The 19,002-nt window shown below is 47.7% G+C and overlaps 2 protein-coding genes across 3 annotated transcripts in view; one reads left to right on the forward strand and one right to left on the reverse strand.

The window, feature by feature from the left end:
* The window catches only part of ZNF280C (zinc finger protein 280C), an 80,383-nt gene extending 76,229 nt beyond the window's left edge, over window positions 1-4,154 (forward strand). Inside the window, exon 21 of the transcript XR_007124752.1 lies at window positions 1,117-4,154. The gene's annotated coding sequence lies outside the window, so the exon portion shown is untranslated. The remainder of the gene's footprint in view (window positions 1-1,116) is intronic.
* Window positions 4,152-18,866, reverse strand: RAB33A (RAB33A, member RAS oncogene family). Of its 2 annotated transcripts, none has more exons than XM_047715732.1 (3): window positions 18,802-18,866; window positions 13,591-13,888; window positions 4,152-4,695 (listed from the first exon to the last, which is right to left on the reverse strand). In XM_047715732.1, exons 2-3 carry the CDS (start codon window positions 13,846-13,848, stop codon window positions 4,240-4,242), a joined length of 714 nt encoding a protein of 237 aa, XP_047571688.1. In that variant the 5' UTR covers window positions 13,849-13,888; window positions 18,802-18,866; the 3' UTR covers window positions 4,152-4,239. The 2 variants fall into 2 exon arrangements, with proteins under 2 accessions (XP_047571688.1, XP_047571687.1); XM_047715731.1 differs by lacking the exon at window positions 18,802-18,866 and adding an exon at window positions 18,645-18,783.
* Window positions 18,867-19,002: the final 136 nt, after the last annotated feature.

The raw sequence follows: 19,002 nt of genomic DNA on the forward strand, positions 1-19,002 counted from the left end.
ATTTCTGGGACCCTTATCTCGGTCCTGCTGCCCCAGTGCCAGTTGTTAGGGTCATGGATATTCAAGGGGACTTGGAGTAAGAACAAGATCTGAAACCAGTGCAGCCTAGGCCAGACCTTCCAGAGAAAACAAGGCCTCTCCCAGTGCGGGCATGAGGGATGGTGAGTGGAGGAGAGCCTGTAAGTTAAAGCAGTGACTCTGTCCCCTCAGGTGTTAGAAGAGGATAATCACTGACCTCTTTCTGCATCTGCCACTTGAAGTTGCTAGAGAAGCTGAGCCTTGTGATCCAGGGAGCTCTCAGCACATCTCCATACCCTCCATCCCCACCCCACCGTAGGTTGGGCTTCTCCAGCTATTCTGGGCTGGGTATCCCTCCTGGCCACTGCTCTAGGTGGTGGTGCTCAGAGCAGCTTCTGCTTTTGGGCCCCCTGACTGAAGGATCCCACTGAGACAGTCCTCAACTTCATTGAACTTGGCCAAAGCAAGTCATCAGGCTGAATCTGGGGGCCTGAGCAAATGCACAGATACTGGGAGAGGGATAGTTTTGGGGGTAGGGGACCAGTGACGATACCCGGCAGCCCCAAAGGCTGAGCAGCAGAATCCAGCTATCTGTGTGGTTCCCAGCTCTTGTCCAAGGCAGGGCTATCTTGGGACTTCTTTGGCTCAGAGCTGACAATTCCGCCAGCCACTTGGGCTTCTTGAAGAGACCTGGTCGGGGCATCCCATTCAAGGAGGAATGTTCCCTCCTGGATATTCAATGACCTGCTTGCCAAACCCCCATGGGTCAGTGGGACCAGCTAGAGTGAACCCACAATCCCTGCAAGGATTCTGGAGCTTGGAACTGGCTAGAAAGATAGTATAATATCATAGAAAGAACCTAGACTTAAGTAAGACAGATCTCACTTTGCCACTCTTACTATATTGGACAAGTCACTAAATCTGTCAGCACATCTATATTCATATATGTAAAAAGGAAATCATTATCCCCACCTCATAGGGTCAAGGGAGCATTAAATGAGCTAGTGAAAGAACGTAGTGTTTTAGCACAGGGCCCAGCATACAATAGGCATTCAAATGTTGGTAGTTATTACTCTGGGTCCTGTCTCTGTTACACAGGTGAAGACTCAAGGGCATAGCTCCGAAAAGTAAAGAAGAGCTGTACAGGAGACATCCTGGCCGTCATGGATCATTCCAGAGACATAATGAGGCTGAATGCGAGGCCTGGAAGTACCTCACTTCACTTGATTCTCTCTGCTTCTCATCACCCTCACGACAACAAGGGTGTCATGGTTCTCTGGCCTCCTGAGTCCCCTCCCTCTGGTTGCATTCTGGGAACAGCCCATTCCCAAATCCTTTTGCTCAATCTGATGGAGGCCTGAGCACCATTGTGCACCCTGCTGATGCCAGCAGAAAATTCTAGGGCTAGGAGACTGGGTGAAGCCTGGAGATTCTCAGGATTCTCTGTTCCCAGGTACCTGGGGGAGAGCACAGTCATTACTGCAGGAAAGGGCAGGATCACGTAGGTGAGACTCAGAGGACAGAGCCAGGTAGGATCGGTGAGTGCCTCCTAGTCACAGCAAAATTACCAGAGCCTTGGCAGGACCAAAAGATGATAGTCTCGGGAAAGTTCAGAGTCCGGTTTTTTAAGATGGGGGCCAGCCAGCACGGAAACGACAGCCCTGAGGTGCACAGTCAGGAGTTACAGACGAAGGGTTTCTATTCCTCTCAGAGGAGCCCAGAAAAGTAGAGGCTTTTCCCTCTTTCTTGCTGGTCAGCAAGCCTGCTGAATCTTTGCAAAGGTTACTGGGTCTAGATTATGCTAAAACTTTCCACTGGCTTCCCACTGCACTTAAATAAAATCCCAGCCAATAGATCCGGCCTTACCTACTTCTCAACCTCTCCTCCCATATTTTCCCCCTTGCTCACACTAGACTCTTTGCTGTTCCTCAAACATGCCAACCTCACTTCTGCCTCAGGGCCTTGGCATTTGCTCTTTCCTCCGCTTAGGGTTCTCTTTCTGACCTCATTCCTGGTTGCTTTTCTTCATTTGGGTCTCAGCTCAAACATTATCACTTCAAAGGTATCTTTTGTGTTCACTTTGTCTAATACATTGCCCTCCCACCCCCTTCCTCACTTCCTATCCATTTACCTTATTTTATGGCCCTCAGACTCCTTACTACTCTCAAATTCTCTCATTGTGGATCTCATTTCTTTTTTAGTATCTACCTCCTTTATGAGAGCAGGATTTTATATTGTTCATCTACATATCCCAAGGGCTTAGCACACTGGCTTATAGTAGATGCTCAATACATGTTTGTTGAATGCCTAAAAGGTGTCAGAGGCAATTCAGGTCTAGAAGAGGCAATCCTGGTTAGAGGACTCAGAATGTTATTTGTCCCTGTTACAGCAAAGAAGGTCCTTGACCAACACAGGTCAGGACCCGGACTGAAATGTCAACCCACTAGAATGGACAAGTGTACCTGCGGCCACTGAGAGATGGCCCGGCCCTGCAGCCAAGTCAGGAGCCAAAAGACACCACAAGAGCGGTCCTGGGTAAGGAGCCAGTATCTGAAGTCTGAGACAAGACCCAAGGTTCTGTTGGGGAGAAGCATAGCAACAGGGTTTTCAGCAGGCAGTTCACCAACAGACAACAGGCTCCCAGCCCGTTGGGTGAGATTTCAGGGTAGGGCATTGGGTAGGGACAACTAGTAAGAAAACACAGCCCTAACCAGGGTACAAGACAGGCTCCAAAGATGGATCCAGGCAGAAGCCAAGTGATGAAAACCAGACTGGGGGCTTAGCCTGAGGCCAGGTGGGGACTGGGATGGAGATGGGGTGGGGAGTTAGACACCTCTGGAGGAAGAGCGTTGTAGGGACAACTAGGCAAGACCAGGCAGGCTACTTGTTTGGGTGGGAAGAGCATCTGGTATGTAATAACTTTCACTGGGCTGACGGGGAGGAGGACGGGAGACAGATCTGAATTCACCTACCAGAGGAAAGTGCTTGGGGGCTGTCAGCCTGGGACCCTCTTTCTGTGGGCTTCTGACAAGAGAGGAGCCTTACGGAGCACCCCTGAAACAGCGAAGTCTACCTGGGGCTATGGTAGCTATGCCTTCATAGCCACTCTTAGTTGCTTTAACAATTGGACAAGGGGCTTTCACATCCATAGGACCAGACATTTTGGAAATAACCTACAGGACTCCTGCTGGAAAGCCACCAAAAACTCCCAGTGACTCAAAGAGCAACAAACTGTCTTGCATCTTGTGTAGGCTTCCTCATCCTTAGCTCCCCACTACGGCTGCTCAGCTCTTGTCCTTTCACTCAACCCCCAAAGTCACTTTGTCCCAGTCCCCTCCTCTTTACCAATCCAAATGTAACATTTTACTCAATATACAAAATAAGGTCAGTTATTTTTCAGTGACTCCTTCCTAATGTTGAGTACATAATGCTCTCAATTCCCAGAGCACAGACTCGAATTTGGTGAGGTCATTGTCTAATTTTTGTTCACAAGTAGTTCGTGTCTTTTCCCACAAGATCAGAGGGTTTTTGAACATAGGGGACAAATCCTTTTCTTGCTGTTTCCTCCATAGCACCCAGCACGGATCTGGGGGCATAACAGATTGTTGGCTTGAGCCCTGCCCTCTTCAAGAAATACCACTCCGGGTGTCAGAGACTGTGTGGTAAAATATGGGAAGCAGGATTTAACTACTTTGGAAGCAACTGAGCCCCTTGGGAAATCTATACTTTTTATTTTTAAGCTTTGGGAGATAAGGAGAGAGCCACCTACTCTCGACATCCAGGCAACCTAGGAAATATTTATGAGTCAACATCTCCTTTCAAGACTTCTCTATCCTCCACTTCCATGGGCACCATAGAAAAACATATCTGGCCTGTACCCCACCCGCTCTGGGTGCTTTTGCCCACTGATAACACTGAGTGACAGAGCGAATTAGTCCTGAAGAAGTGACTCAAATGATTCGGGTGGCATAGAAGGCTGGTAGGGAGTGTGCCTTGGCCAAGTGTACTGCTCTAGGAGGGCGGGCTGCTCTTCTACTCAGCACAGTCAGAAATGTCTTCCTGGAGGAAAGCAAGACATGAAGGCATGTGATAATCTATACAAATTTTATTTTAATATCAATTTGTATGGAAACAAGCAGGTGTCAGCGTTAGGCGGGCACGGAAAAAAAGGGAAAGAAAAAACTCCAGTAATAGTGGATCTTGTATTTACACCATTTGGTTTCAACAGGGACAGGAAGTCTTACTGTTAGCTTCCTGTGGGAACTCCAGTTTCTGCACCTTCCCCTGCTGCCTCTCAGCATCACGATAGAGCAGGGATTTCTGAGCCTTTAATCGGCAAGCCAGGCACATGAAAATTGACTCCACATTCTGGCTCTCTTTGGGGTCCTTGGCCGAAGTCTCAAACAAGAGCATGTTGTGGGCATCGGCAAATTTCAGGGCTAAGTTGGAGGGCACCTGGATCTGTTCCCTCAAGTCACACTTGTTGCCCACAAGCACTTTGGGGACTAGTGGGGGCACAGCATGCCCATTGCATTCTTGGATCCACATCTTGAGGTTGGTGAAGGATGTCATCTTGGTGACGTCATAGACGAAGACCACTGCATGCACATTGCGGTAGTAATGCTCGACCATGCTTTTGCGGAAGCGTTCCTGACCTGCTGTGTCCCACACCTGAACCTGGAAGATACAAAACCCATATGTGGAGTCAGTAAAGAAAACAAGAATACAACAGAAGAAAACTCGATTCTGTTATCTTAAACGTGGTAAGAGGGACGCCTGGGTGGCTCAGTCAGTTGTGTCTGCCTTCAGCTCAGGTCTTGATCCCAGAGTCCTGGGATGAATCTGGAGTTGGGCTCCTTGCTCAGCAGGGAGGCTGCTTCTCCCTCTGCCTGCTGCTCCCCCTGCTTGATGCACTTGCTCGTTCTCTCTCTCTCTCTGACAAATAAAAATCTTTAAAAAACAAAAATGTGGTGAGAAGCCCTGACACAGACTGGCAGAGTAGACATATCAAAGTGTAGAGAGAAGTTTCTCTCAGGGTTTATAAAATTTTTCTTAAAAGTTCTAGTTGAGGGGCGCCTGGGTGGCTCAGTGGGTTAAAGCCTCTGCCTTTAGCTCATGTCATGATCCCAGGGTCCTGGGATCGAGCCCCGCATCGGGCTCTCTGCTCAGCAGGAAGCCCGCTCCCCCCCCCCGCCTACTTGTGATCTCTGTCTGTCAAATAAATAAATAGATAGATAGATAGATAGATAGATCGTTCTAGTTGAAAATCTTGAGTCAAAAAATCTTAGGGCGCCTGGGTGGCTCAGTTGGTTAAGCATCTGCTTTTGGCTCAGGTCATGATCCCAGGGCCCTGGAATTGAGCCCCATGTCAGGCTCCTTGCTCAGCGGGACCCTGCTTCTCCCCCAGCTTGTATTCTCTCTGTATGTGTCAAATAAATAAATAAATAAATAAATAAATAAATGTATGTATGTATGTATGTATGTATGTATGTTTTTTTTTTTAAAAATCTTAAGGCTTTTATTTGAAAAATGAGTGTAAATTGGTGAACTTTTCTGGAGGGCAATTTGGCAATATTATCCAGAACCTTAAAAATACTCAAAATTCTTCAAGCCAATAATCTCACTTCCAGATATCTAAATGAAATAGCAGAGATGTGGTCAAAATTCTGTACAAAAGTCTTAGCTGCAGTATTATATATACTTTTTAAAAAACAGGAAATAATCTAAAAGCTCAGTAAGGGAATAGCTAAAGTGTATGTACATATCTATACAATGGACCATTATGCAGACATTAAAAATGATGTTTTCAAGGAATAAATGGTGGAAATTTTCATAAAATATCAGGAATGAAAAAAGCAGGATACAAAGTTTTCATGTACTATGGTTCCAGTTTTTCAGAAAAATATTAAATATAGACATATGCCTAGGAAAGACTGGAAGTATACTTACCAGGAGATTAATGGTTATTTATGGGCCATGGGTGATAAATGGTCTTTTTTTTGTATTTTCCAAATTTTCTACTAAAAACATATATCACTTTGTCTTGCGGTTTTTGCATGACTTTTTAAAGTTAGTGTTAAAAATCTCACCTCTTAGCTTATTTTAGCTTATTGTTTGGTATATAAAAGGTAATTTAGTTCACTGGATTTTTCTTCTGCCTCTCAGCTTTTGGGATGAAGGCCAAATTATGAAGGAAAAATGCTGATATCAGGAACAAAGTTTCCAAAGATGCAACTCCCAAGGGATACCCTCGAATCGACACACATTCAGCCCCATCTATTTCCCTTTATACATCCAAAGTCTTGGACAAGAGAAATTCATACTCAGAATGATGGTCCCAAGGCCCTATATAATTTTCAGTTATTAAAGAGAATTGGGTTATGGTCACTAATTGACTACTACAGCTCTTAAAACCAAGTATAGCCTTTATTTGGAGTTAGCAGTCAGTCAGTCAGTATCTGGTAAATATAATTGAATCTCTTTGCTGAATGAAGATCTTACAGGGCCCCAGAGTCCTCATCATTTTGAACACCAGTTTTCATTGTCCAGACTCCCCTTCTTCTCCTCTAGGGACATGACTGCCACATTCCTTTGGCATGATTGTCAAATTCTCCCATTCTATTTTGATTTTCATGTCCCTAGGCCAGACCCTCCTCTCCTCACTGCTGGACTACTGCAGAGTCTTTTGGATTCTAGAAGTCTCCACTCCAGTGCTTCCTACATACTGCTTCCAAACTAGCCTTCCTAAAACCCTGCTCCTATAAGCATGACATCCCCCTCTTCAGGAAACCATGACAGCCCTCTTCTGCATGTGGCATCAAATGGAAAAGTCTCTGTCATAATTTGGCCCCATCCAGCCTGGTTTCGGACTGTTGGGCTACACCCAGTTCATTCCCTCGTGCTAGTCTGTCCTTCCCCAGCAGAAACTGGGCACCGCCTCATTGCCCTGCGTCTCACTCATCCTTCAAGGCTCAGCTCACATCTGCCTTCTTCCTAAAACTCCACTTTTCTCCAACTTCTCTTTAATTTTCTTTTCTTAAAACTTTCTATTGCACTTTGAGTCTGTACCACACCATTTATTTTTTTAAAGATTTTATTTATTTACTGGGGAGGGGGAGAGAACAAGCAGGAGGGAGAGGTGGGGGAAAGGGAGAAGCAGGCTCTCCGCTGAGCAGGGAGCCTGACACAGGCCTCAATCCCAGGACCCCAAGATCATAACCTGAGCCAAAGGCTGATGCTTAACCGACTGAGCCACCCTGGCACCCCAGTAACACACCACTTAGAATATATTATTTGTTCTCTAGTTATTTCATCAGTGCTCTTGGCATTTCTCCACCCAAACTTGTAAGCAGTTGTTTTTCTGCATCAGATCACTTGTCACCATTGTTGCCGTCACCATCATCATCATCGTCATCCTCATCATAATCATCAAAAAGCAGTACTGGCCTGAGCAACCAAAACTACGTATCTGCCAAGGTGATTTCAGAGAGAACATTCGAGTTTGGTTAAGCAGAAAAACAGGTCCCTGAACACTGATTTGCGTCAGAAAGCAGAGACAGAAAAGATTTCATTTCTTCCACCTTGCCAGTGCTCTGAGCAGGCAGAAAGGGATAGCGGGCCAGGAAAGGAATAGAGGTCAGTGGGAAGAGAGCGGGTATAGCACAAGAATATCATTACCGCTTGGCTCCCGAGCCCCACCCCCACCCTCCAGTAGTCCTAACTCCTGCCTCTGAGTAAGGCTGAATCCCGACCAGCCCTCAGGCATGTGGCAGATGCTTTAACACCATGAGCTCAGAACTCTAAAAATACCTGCCACTAGCAGGAACACGGGTGGGCGTGTGTGAGGTGTTTGGGGCTGAGTAGGTTGGCTGTTTGGCTTTTCTTTGGCTCCAGAATTGTATACCCCATCCAAACTGCCGGAGCTGCGGGGAAGACCCTTTCTGCTATAGACCTCCCTCACCTTTCCAATGCCATGGGGAGCCCTGAAGCTTTCGTTTGGAGGCTCAGAATTTAAACTGTAGCACTGCTCCCACTCCACCTCCTTGTAAACCCCACCCTAAAGTTCTCTGCACCCCTGTCTATGGCCAGCAGTGAGCCAGTTAGCAGGCTGCTCACAGCAGAAAATCGGAATGGATGGTGTGGCCTCAGAACCATCAATCACAAAGGGAGAGCACAGCAGCCGAATGGCTGCACACAAATGACCTCATTTTGTTTGGGGATTTGGTGTCCCCGTTCTTAGCATCCTCCCAAACCTCCCATCCCTGCCAGACAGTGAAAACATCTCCTTACGCTTCCCAGGGGGTACTCCTCTCGTCCATTCTTCCTTTCCTGTGGGCACTGTGTCCGCACAGTAGCCAGGGGTGCTGACTGCCCCTTAGCCACACACTGCTCCCCATCTTCTGTCCTCTCCAAGGCCTAGTGGGGGCGTAGGGGAGGAAAACCAACTTGGGCACAAACCTCAGCACAGTCTCGTGCTATTACTAGTCAAGTGTCCTTAGTCAAGTTACTCTATCTTCAGTGTCCTCCCTTGCAAACTGAGGATAACCTCAGCAGTCTTGTGGAGATGCTGTAAGGATTAGTGTTTCTTTTAAGTACAAGACACAATGCCTAATACACATTCTCCCTTCCTCCCTGGCCCAAAACCAAGTCTGGTCTGGCAACTAATTGAGCAGGTGCTATGGGAAATGCAGCAGCAGTAGCCTTGGAATTGAGAGACCTGGTTTCCACCTCCTTTACTTAGTAGTGGAGTAAATGACTAGGCAAATTAACACACAAGAAAAAGCGTTTGCAAAATACAGGTGTTCTGCAAGTGCCAGTTGTTGCCATTGTCTCAGAAGACCCATTGGCTATCCTAGTGGCACCAGTCCTTGGATCCACTGTTCTCCTCCTGGAAAGCACAGGAAGTTTGGTTTCTTGATGACTGGCTAGAGCCAAAGCAAAGGCAGCCACTTGGGAGGGGGAGAAGAGAGTAATGCTAGCAACATGCCATGGGTGGCTGGGGGCAGGCCCAAAGTGACAGGGGTGTTGGAGGAGGGTTGAGGGGCGCAGTGTGGGGAGCTGCCAAAGATAAATCTAGTCTTTTAAACCATTTTCCTGGGGTTATCGCTGCCTGAGCAAGTTTCAGCAAGTCCCCCACCCCTGCACGTCCTCTTAGCTGACATGGGTATTTCTTTTTCCTAGGGAACATATCTGGTATCTTTCTATAGATGAGGCATGAATGTCCTTTTGTTGGAGGCCGGTGGGGGAGGGTAGAAGTAGAAAAAGGGAGACAAATACATCTGTAACCTTTGGAGGATGCCTGAGTGGATGATGGGAAAAGTCTAAAACAAATCTTTTTTTGAACTAGCTGGACTGTCCCATCTGCATCTAAGATACACACCCATTCACACAAGAGACTGACACAGAGAATGGCAAAGGAGGAGAGAGACAAAGAGAAACTCACGCGCAGAAGGAGAGGCAGCAAGGCAGACAGAAAAACACACACCGATAGATAATTAGCCATTAAGTGAACTGCCAGAATATGGAAGTTCAGAAGCCCTAAGGAAGACATGATGTCATTCTGACTGCAGGCAGCTTCTGAGGGAACACTTAGCTCAGCCTCAGTCCGCTCAGTAATGTAACACGGGAAGGTGTTGGTCCAAGTGCTCAGCAGAAGAAGAGAGTCCGCAGTCCTGGGTAGCACCTGCCCACGGCCATGGCTACATGCAGTTTGCCTGGTCTGGAGGGCTAGGGCAGAGGGGGTGCCCAGCTGTTGGTGGGGGGGGACCAAACTAGCCAGAAGCATGGGTAAATTCCATGAGAATTTACAAAGAATGGCTCAAAAATTAGTTCTGAGCCTCCCCTCTCTTACCTCCCCATTCCATCCCACACACACTCCTATTTGGCATTTTCCAGTGCTTTTAGGCGGAGGCAAGCTCAGCATGATTGAGCTAAACCTGTAGGAGATGGACATATCATGTCAGTAAAGGAAGCTCCACTCTTCCTTAGGGGTCGAGGAATGCCTCCACACTTCCTAGGCTGTCAGGAAGAGCTGTCTGTGATCTTTCCTACATCATGCCCCTCTGTGTTCCTGTCACAGGTAACTGCATGGGTTGGGCACACCATGGGACTAGCCCAAATTGCGAGAGAAGAGCACTGGCCAGGGAATGGGGAGACCTGAGTAGTAGGCCTGTCCCTGTGTGATCTTGGCCAAGTCACTTTCCCTCTCTGAGCCTCAGTTTCCTATCTGTTAATTGAGGACATTGGATTAGAGATTCTTTAAGGTCTCTTCCATCTCTGGACAGTCTCTGATTCTCCACATGCAAAGGGAGACAGTCAAGGTGCAAAAAGTAAAACCCAGGCACTCAATTCGGTATCTGGGGTGGAGCTGAAGGAGACGTCTTGAAGGCTCCTCAGTTCTAGGGCTATAACCCTGGGCCCCTGGCCTACAAGAGCCCACAAGGCTGGCTGCCCCGCCTGCCACCCAATGCTTAGCACACTGCCCTGGGCCAGAGATCACCCCCAGAGCAGAGGGCAGTAGTAAAGAGCACTGGCTCTGAATCCATGTAGAAATCCTGACCCTGTCCCAGGGAAAGCAGGGTAGTGAGACAGAGAAGTGCTTGGGCTCAGCGGTCAAAGACTGGAGCTCCGATCCAGGTGCCTTTTAGACCAACCTACCTTTGGTCTCCGCATCTATAAAATAGGAATGATAATAATAGTCTGATTTGCATAAGGCAGCTGTGAAGATCAAATTAGACAGTTCATGCAAAGCACCTAGCTGGGGCTCTTGGTTTAGTAAATAAATAGCAGTTATTGTTATTATTATTATTACTATTATTATGTACTCATTGGAAGCTTTCCTGGATGTTCATGTTAACCAGGAAACACTGGATTATAAATATTGTGATCAAAAGGGGGCGGGGATCCATGGACTGGAGACACCAAATGGGGCTTTGAAGCCCTAAAAATGGCTCTGGTAATTATGAGAGCAGCCCCCAATCCGATAACTCAGTCATCCATCCCCCTGCACAGGTTGGGACCTGGGGAGACAGCCCAGTAGAGGCCACACCCCACTCCTGGGCCGAAGGAAGAGCCAGCAGAGACCTCTCCACCATTCGCCTGTGGATGCTGGCACTTGCGGCCTCCCAGCCTCTTATCTCTGGCTATGGTCTAGGGCAACTTCAGCCTGTCACACTGCACTTCTCTCCCTCCCCCAAATGGGAAAGGCTTTAACAGTCACCTCCTAGCAGGGGTTTAGCATTTGTTCCCTGAAAAACTCCAAGCCAGCCAGAGTGTGGGGCAAAATCTCCTCCTTTCTAGATCATGTGCTAGCTGCTGCGCTCTGCCATCTTCCCACAGACATGCTGCTCTCACCGGCTGCCTTGGGCCCCGGCTGCAACAGCTTCACAGGGGACAGGGCCACCCAGTCCCCGCCCCCGCCCGTACCCTGAGCTTCTTCAGAATCTGCACTCGGAAGGCTCCTCTGTGAGCAGTGTCACAAGGCTCTGCCCTCTTGAAAATATCATCTTCCCCAAAAAGCCTGTATTAAGCACTTATCAGCACATGGTGTTGTGCTGAGCTCTGTTTCTGGTGAGTCACACCGTCACAGGCTCTGCCCTCTGGGAAAAAGCCTGGAATCTTTGGCCAAGACTGTGAAATCCAGTTTCACTAAATACTGGGGTGTTAGAAGAGAAGGAGTCTTAAAAATTTCTCCAAGGCCACTGGGCAGTGGCCCTCTTCCACTTGTTTTTCCCTCCCATTTCCCACTTTCAGGCTTCCTCCTCTCCTCTCCTCTCCTCTCCTCTCCTCTCCTCTCCTCTCCTCTCCTTTCCTCCCATCTTCTCTCCTCCATCCCTCCCCCAAACTCCCAAACACTTCCTTTTTCTGCCATATGAATTTCAGGTAGACTTATTTCCCCTCTTTTAAATCCAGAAAACTCTTTGCCTCAATGGGACACTTGATTTTAAGCAAGCAATAGCATTAAGTGTTAAGGTCTTTGAGGGTTTAAGAGCACATCCATAAGTATATTCCCACTTTGGATTTTTAAAAAAGGCATGTTTTAGAAATTCCAGAATCTTAGAACCTTGCATGAAAGAAGTTAGACACACCACAGAAAGTCCAAATGAAGTAAACCTCAATAGATGAGCCCTAGGAAAGGATAGAGACAGATAGCTACTTTTGACTTAGAAAGGAAATGTAGCAATTCCCCTCAAAATGCAAGGGACAAAAAGGTCACTATCTCAAAACAGTGCCCTATTTTCCTGACCCTAGGACTCACTTGTTCTCCAGAGCTCTCCCTTACCAGGACTGAGCTGCCCATCTTCCTGACGTCTAGTGCCTTGGCCCAGTCTCTGAAGCCATTTTAAAACACATTCATTCAAGAAATAATAATAATAAAATAAAGCATATTCATTTTAATAATCAAGGAATCCAGAGCTATGTACAGTTCAGAGGGTTTCATCCTTCTCCCTAATACTACTCAGCCCTTCTCTCCACATCACCCAGAAGAGGGGCCTTGGGGTCACTTGGGCTCTTTGACCAGCAGGAGGGATACTGACCTTCACCTGACAGGGTCAGACCATAGCCTTGAGAAAAGCCCAGCTGTGGGCCTAGGGGAGTTGGCCTTTAGTACCCAATGCCTTTTGAGGTACATTCCTGCCCATCATCCTGCCCCCTGTGCTCTCCTGTCACAGGAAGCTGCCCTTGCCATGTCCTCCTTCTGCACACAGAAATATTTCTGCATATTGAACTATTTCTGTCCTATCGGGTTTCTACCTTTCCTGAACTAAAGTGAGCATAAGTGGTCAGATAAGAATATCTGTACTTAGCCTACTTGATAAATAAACTAATGAGGGGGGAGGAGCAAGACACTTTTCCTTGGCCTCCAGATAAGTTGCTCTGCATTTTTACAAAGGCCTGCTGAAGACAATACCAACAGAATGAGTAATGAAGCAGTTCATTCATTAGGTATCACAGACAAATGAAGATATCATTGGAGAGAGACTGCTCCAAGAGAACAAGTTTGTTATGCGGGGCTGGTGGTGTTATGCAGGGCTCTGTTTTGAAATAAAGGGGTTCTCATTCACTATGGATTTCTGTCTTTTCCCCCTCTCTAATGCCTCAGGGCTAAGCCCAAGTAGGTTCTTGTAGCCCATTCCCACCCAAGAGGTAGAAGAGACCTCAGGATGTGTAAAGTGCTTTGGGATCCATCCCACAGACCAGAACCAAGAGATGCCTCATGCCTCCCTCTGCCCACAGGTGCCACTGCTCCTGGCTCAGGGTCAAGGATGGTATCAGACAAGATTTTCCTGTGGCAGATGTCAGGCAGGGGCAAAGGGCAGGAGTGTAACCACTCCCGCCAGCCCTAAAAAAAAAAAACCAAAAAAAAACCACAAATAAACAAAAAAACAAAACGGGTGAGGTGGGAACCAGGCCACTGAGAGAGGCGAAAGGGGATCTGAGGAGCTGCCAGGGTCTTGGGCTCAGCCAGCGGCGACACAACCACGCGCTGGACGTTTACAACCACCAGAGCGATGCCTCAGCGTAGGCCCCCTCCCAGATCCCTCCCTTCCCGGACCTGACCGTCTGGATCACCTTGATCTTCTCGCCCTCGATTTCCACTGTCTTCTCCCTGAAGTCCACGCCAATGGTGGCCTCAGTCTTGTCCGGGAAGGTCCCCCCGCAGAAACGGAAGGTCAGGCAGGTCTTGCCCACGTTGGAGTCCCCAATCACGATGATTTTGAAGATGCGAATTTGCACGTACTGGTCCAGCGACGAGTCGAGCTCCAGGGACGCCAGGCCAGTGGCCGAGGCGGGCTGCAGGCTCCCATGGCCCAGGATGGGCTGCGCCATCTCCCCCGGACCGGACCCGGGCCCCAACCCCCCTCGAGGGCTCCACACAAAGAAAACGGCCACGTTAGTGCGCTCGAGGCGAGCGAGCTTTGTGCGTGTGTGTGTGCGTGTCTGTGAGTGTATGTCCGCGCGTGTGTGCGTGCGCCGGCAACGTGTGCGCGCGCGCGCGTGAAGGGGGTGCCTCTCTCCCCAGGCCCCCCTCCTCCGTCAGCGCACCCTCCTTGCAGCTCACAAAAGCCGGCGAGCGGGAGAGAGATGGAGGAGAGTGGGCCGGCAGCGAGCCGCCTCCTCCTGCCTGCGCCCTCCGACAGGACGCTCAGGCGGGCGGTCCTTCGGCGCTCCCCAAGCGCCTGCCGCCGCGCCTTTGCCTAGACCCTCCCCTGCCTGGACCCCAGGGACACACCGGAGGGAGGAAGCCTAAGGAGGGAAGGGAGGGGGTGAGGAGAGCGGCACACGCCGCCCCGGGAAGGTCTTCCTTTCTCCTTGCCCCCATTTATTTTATAGGTTGCGGGCTCCCCGCCCCCACGTCTCGGAGCGCGCGGGGTCAGTGGGCAGCGAGCACAGCTGGAGAAGACAAAGAGAGCTGCACCCTAAGGCATCTCTGGAGCACTTCGGCCCCGAAGCGGCACGACTCGGCGGGGGGTGGGGAGGGGCAGAGATACCTCTTTCACCTCCCGCGCCTCCTCGGCCCCCTCCCAAGCCCTGGGATAAAGGGATGCTCTGTCTTATTGAGTAAGCAGGTGCACTCGCGCGCCCTAGGGAGCTAGGGAGGGCGCTGCCAAGGCACGCCGTGGGCCGTGGGGGCCCGCCAGCCGACAGGAGGGAGCTGGGGGCACGGGGTGAGCGTATGTAGGGGGAGTTACTGTCTCTGTCACCGACTTGCCAGATGTAGAGGGGCGCGTGCCAGGCACCAACCTCCCCTCATCACACCACGAGCACCCATCCTCTGAATGTTCAGGAGAGCGGCTTCCATTGGCTGTCGCAGTCGGTTGTGTTTGGCTGGCCAATAGGGAAGTCCCGCCGCCGGAGACGGCCAAACGCGGAGTAGGAGAAGGGGGGAAGCTGGTGGTGGCAGCGCCAGCCAAAAGGAACCTTGTTTCCGGGGCTAACCGTTACAGACCCAGGTGGAGAGATCTTGGGACATGGCATAAACCTCACAGTGTCTCCCATAGGATATAATGTCCATATAACCATAAGTCCTTCCAGAATGGTGGAGTTTCTAAAAGAATTGGAAACCCCTAGGAGGGTTCACCCCTCTGCAACTGAGTGTAGAGCAAAGTGGTTGGGTCTAATTTGCCAGAAGCCTAGATTATGCTTGGAAGATGATAAATGAACAGAACTTTCTTACGATATTAGGGGGCAGCTTCCCAAAGCTTACTAAGCATCACACGTCTTGGTGGAGACCTGCATTCCTTCTCTTGAGGGTGATTCAGGTTCAGAATTTACTTGTGAAATCAACTTTACTGAGGTACAATTAACATACAATAAAATGCACCCATTTTTAGCTTTTAAGACTTTATCCCTCCTCTCACACATTTCATAGGCAATATTGACATATGTCAGTAGCACCGACATGTGGGTTATTTACTAATGCCAGCAGAAGTCAGGGATTCCAGCGGTGCACATGAGCTGCCATGTTATTTGTGTGTGAGGCTGAGCGGCCAAAGAGACAAACGTGACCAATTCCCTTCCCACTATGAGAAAAACCATTCAGTGACTCGGTCATATATCTGTAAGCAAATTGGAATGTGACTGCTCAGCCAAGTTGAACTTACTCAGAATGGCTGAGAAAACTTGGGGTCTTCTAGTTAATAAGCTGTTTAGCTGAGTTAGCAGACATATTTACAGATCTTTCCCAAGATATGTGAGTCACCCATTTCTAAAACCCTAGATTATACTATTCAATATTAAAACCATCTTGAGGGGTGCCTGGGTGGCTCAGTGGGTTAAGCCTCTGCCTTCAGCTCAGGTCATGATCCTAGGGTCCTGGAATCGAGCCCCACATCTGGGAGCCTGCCTCTCCCTCTCTCTCTCTGCCTGGCTCTCTGCCTACTTGTGATTTCTCTGTCAAATAAATAAATAAAATCTTAAAATAAAATAAAATAAAACCATCTCAAGAAGGATTTAATCTTAAGTGGGTAATCCAAGGTCATTATTATGAACACCAATTATTATTGTACAGTGTGAATAGCAATCTCATTGTATAGTATTTTGGTTTTTTGATTGGCTGATACCTAAATACAGTTTGCTGCATCATTCTCCTCTGTATTTGTAATGATCCTGGTGATCATTATCTACAGAAGAGTAGTTATAAAAGGGGGGGAGGGTAACTATTAATTAGGCATACCCACTAGGCAGAATGGAAAGAAGCTTTGCCAACTCATAGCCAGAATCAATGCTAACTTTCTGAGAGATACAAAAAATGTTACATCCACATGAGATTATTGAATCTCATCTGATGTGAATCAGATGTGCACTTCCAGCAAAAACTTGTAACTGAGTCTGAGAGTTTATATTATAGCTCTAAAGTAGAAACACTGATTTCTGGAAGTATGGTATCTCAAAATGGCACCATGACCTTATACTTCTTGTTACTTCTGTGGGGTGAGGTTTTGGGGACATTTCACTTGTTACTTCTGTGGGGTGAGGTTTTGGGGACATTTCACTTATATTTCTGGAGTTAGTTTGTTGTGTGTGTATTGTTTTTGCAAAAAAAGAGATGAACTATAGTTTTTAATTAATGAGATTTTTTAAGAGATTTTTTAAGTGCCTCATTGCACCTATTGCAAAAATAAATGTGCTATACAGCACTTTTTGTGTTAATTGTGCATCACTAAATGATTGTCTTTAAAATATACCCAGCCCGGGGCGCCTGCGTGGCTCAGTGGGTTAAGCCGCTGCCTTCGGCTCAGGTCATGATCTCGGGGTCCCCCGAATCGAGCCCCGAATCGGGCTCTCTGCTCAGCAGGGAGCCTGCTTCCCTCTCTCTCTCTGCCTGCCTCTCCATCTACTTGTGATCTCTCTCTGTCAAATAAATAAATAAAATCTTTAAAAAAAAAAAAGTAAAATATACCCAGCCCTTTTCATAGGCACCTGATCATCATGATTTTTTTTTAAATTAAGTATCATTGATTTTTTTTAAAGATTTTATTTATTTATTTGACAGACAGAGATCACAAGTAGGCGGAGAGGCAGGCAGAGAGAGAGGAAGAAGCAGGCTCCCTGCTGAGCAGAGAGCCCGATGCGGGGCTCAATCCCAGGACCCTGGGATCATGACCTGAGCCGAAAGCAGAGGCTTTAACCCACTGAGCCACCCAGGCGCCCCGATCATCATGATTTTGACAGGGTTTTCCAAAGCCTCTTTCACCAACAGATATGATTAATTTTGTATTCCATGTTTATTGTTGTTATTGCTTTTAGAAATAGCAAGAAATATCAATGTCCGTGAGGCCTTTAATGTATTAATATAAATAATTTTACCTTATTGTGAAATTGATATTTTCAATATTTATCCCCCAAAGCAGCCCTAGGTAAAAAGTCACCCATTACCTGCACTTCTGAACGTTAAGAGAACCCTGATCTTTTTCACCCAAATAAGACTGTTTCCTGAGTTAAACTTTCTAAAATGAGGTCTTGTGATTTCATTCTCTATCCCTATTCCACTAGAAAAAAAAATAATAACTTCATCACCTACAAGATTAGAACCAAATTCTCTTGCCAGGTCAGCTCTAGCCCCAGAATATTAACCTGTACTTATCTACTTCCTAGTATGTATTCTCTGCCATTATCCCCCCAAAATGTGCTGGGGCTTCTTTTTTTTATACCTCTAAGCCTTTTAAACAGCATGGTGCTTCCTCTAAAATACTTGACAAATATTAGCTCATTTAATTTTCATAACAACAACCCTAGGAGATTGGTAGATGAGGAATGTGAGGCACAGTTAAGTGACCTGCCCAGGTGATAGCCAGGATTCAACCTGGGCAAGACTGGATCCAATGTCAAGGGGTGCTTAGCCACCAAAAATATTGCCTTTGGTCCCAATGTATCCACCATCTGAAATGTCATTGCTCCTCCTCCACTGTCTATTTGAATTTTACTATACATCCCTCCAGACACAGCTCAAGTAACACTTGCATGAAGTCTTTCCTTAGCTACTCCATCCTATACACTTTCTCTTGCTCTGGCACTTTAGGAAACACTCCGTATTGTTTAAATGTTAATATGTGTCATCTCCCCAACTAGTAACCACTTCCTATACTTTCCACATGCCCCAAAGACCCTTTCATAGTATAGTCCAAGTGGCAAGTACTCATTAAATACCTGCTAAATGAATATGTAACCCCAAAGTTTGAAAAAGGCCTATGTTTATGTTTTGCAAAGAGTAAAAAAAAAATATTTCCAACTTATCTTACATTTGGGAGAGTCAGAACAACTATTTACACTCAGCCCCTCACCCTACTCCTCCCACAACTCAAAAGTCCTGCTTAGAATTTCTCTGCAAAGGACAAATTCTTTTTGCCAGCATCCTTGCTCTCATGCACAGAAGCCAGAATAGTAAGAAATTATCCGCACCCCCTGATACAGCATCGAGGAATAGAATTGCACAATATAAAAAACGGTACGGGGAAAGAGGGCAAGGAATGATTACTTCTAGAAAAAGGGGCTAGGTGGGAAAGTGCCAGCAATTTGCAAAAGACGGAAGTGCCTTCCAAATCTGGGAAGCCAGGTGTTCTGGCTTGGACCCCATGGAAAGACTGGAAGTGGAATATAACCAGAGAATCCGGAAGGCTTAGTACCTAGTAGCCTAAAACAGGAGAACAAAATGTGGTACTATGGCCAAGCTTTGTAAGGTGTTGTTATCAGTTCCCACCCTCGACACAGCGGCAGCACCGGCCACAAACGCCAAGCAAAGAGGCCCCATGGCTCCCTCCTTGGACAGCTTTCTAAACTCACTCAGCGGAAAACACGGCTACTAAGCCCTGGAAACTGGCTAACACCTCCCGCCACGGTCTTTGCAACCGAGCCGGCAGCCAGGCGCAGGCGCAGGCGCAAATGTCTCGCCCTAAGAGCCAATCGCAATGCGGCGCTGAGTATTACGCCTGCGCAGTAGGCCTCCAGCCGCGCTTCCCCTTCCCCTGCTCTAGCAGGCCAGTT

The sequence above is a fragment of the Lutra lutra genome, chromosome X (assembly GCF_902655055.1).
Source record: "Lutra lutra chromosome X, mLutLut1.2, whole genome shotgun sequence".
In the NCBI taxonomy this organism is placed as follows: Eukaryota; Metazoa; Chordata; class Mammalia; order Carnivora; family Mustelidae; genus Lutra; species Lutra lutra.

Bases quoted from the DNA above. Each gene is read 5' to 3' on its own strand.
- RAB33A (XM_047715732.1), bottom strand. From the start codon at position 13,848: ATGGCGCAGCCCATCCTGGGCCATGGGAGCCTGCAGCCCGCCTCGGCC. The intron at 4,696-13,590 runs GTGATCCAGACG...TGTATCTTCCAG, and splicing joins TCGAGGGCGAGAAGATCAAG to GTTCAGGTGTGGGACACAGC.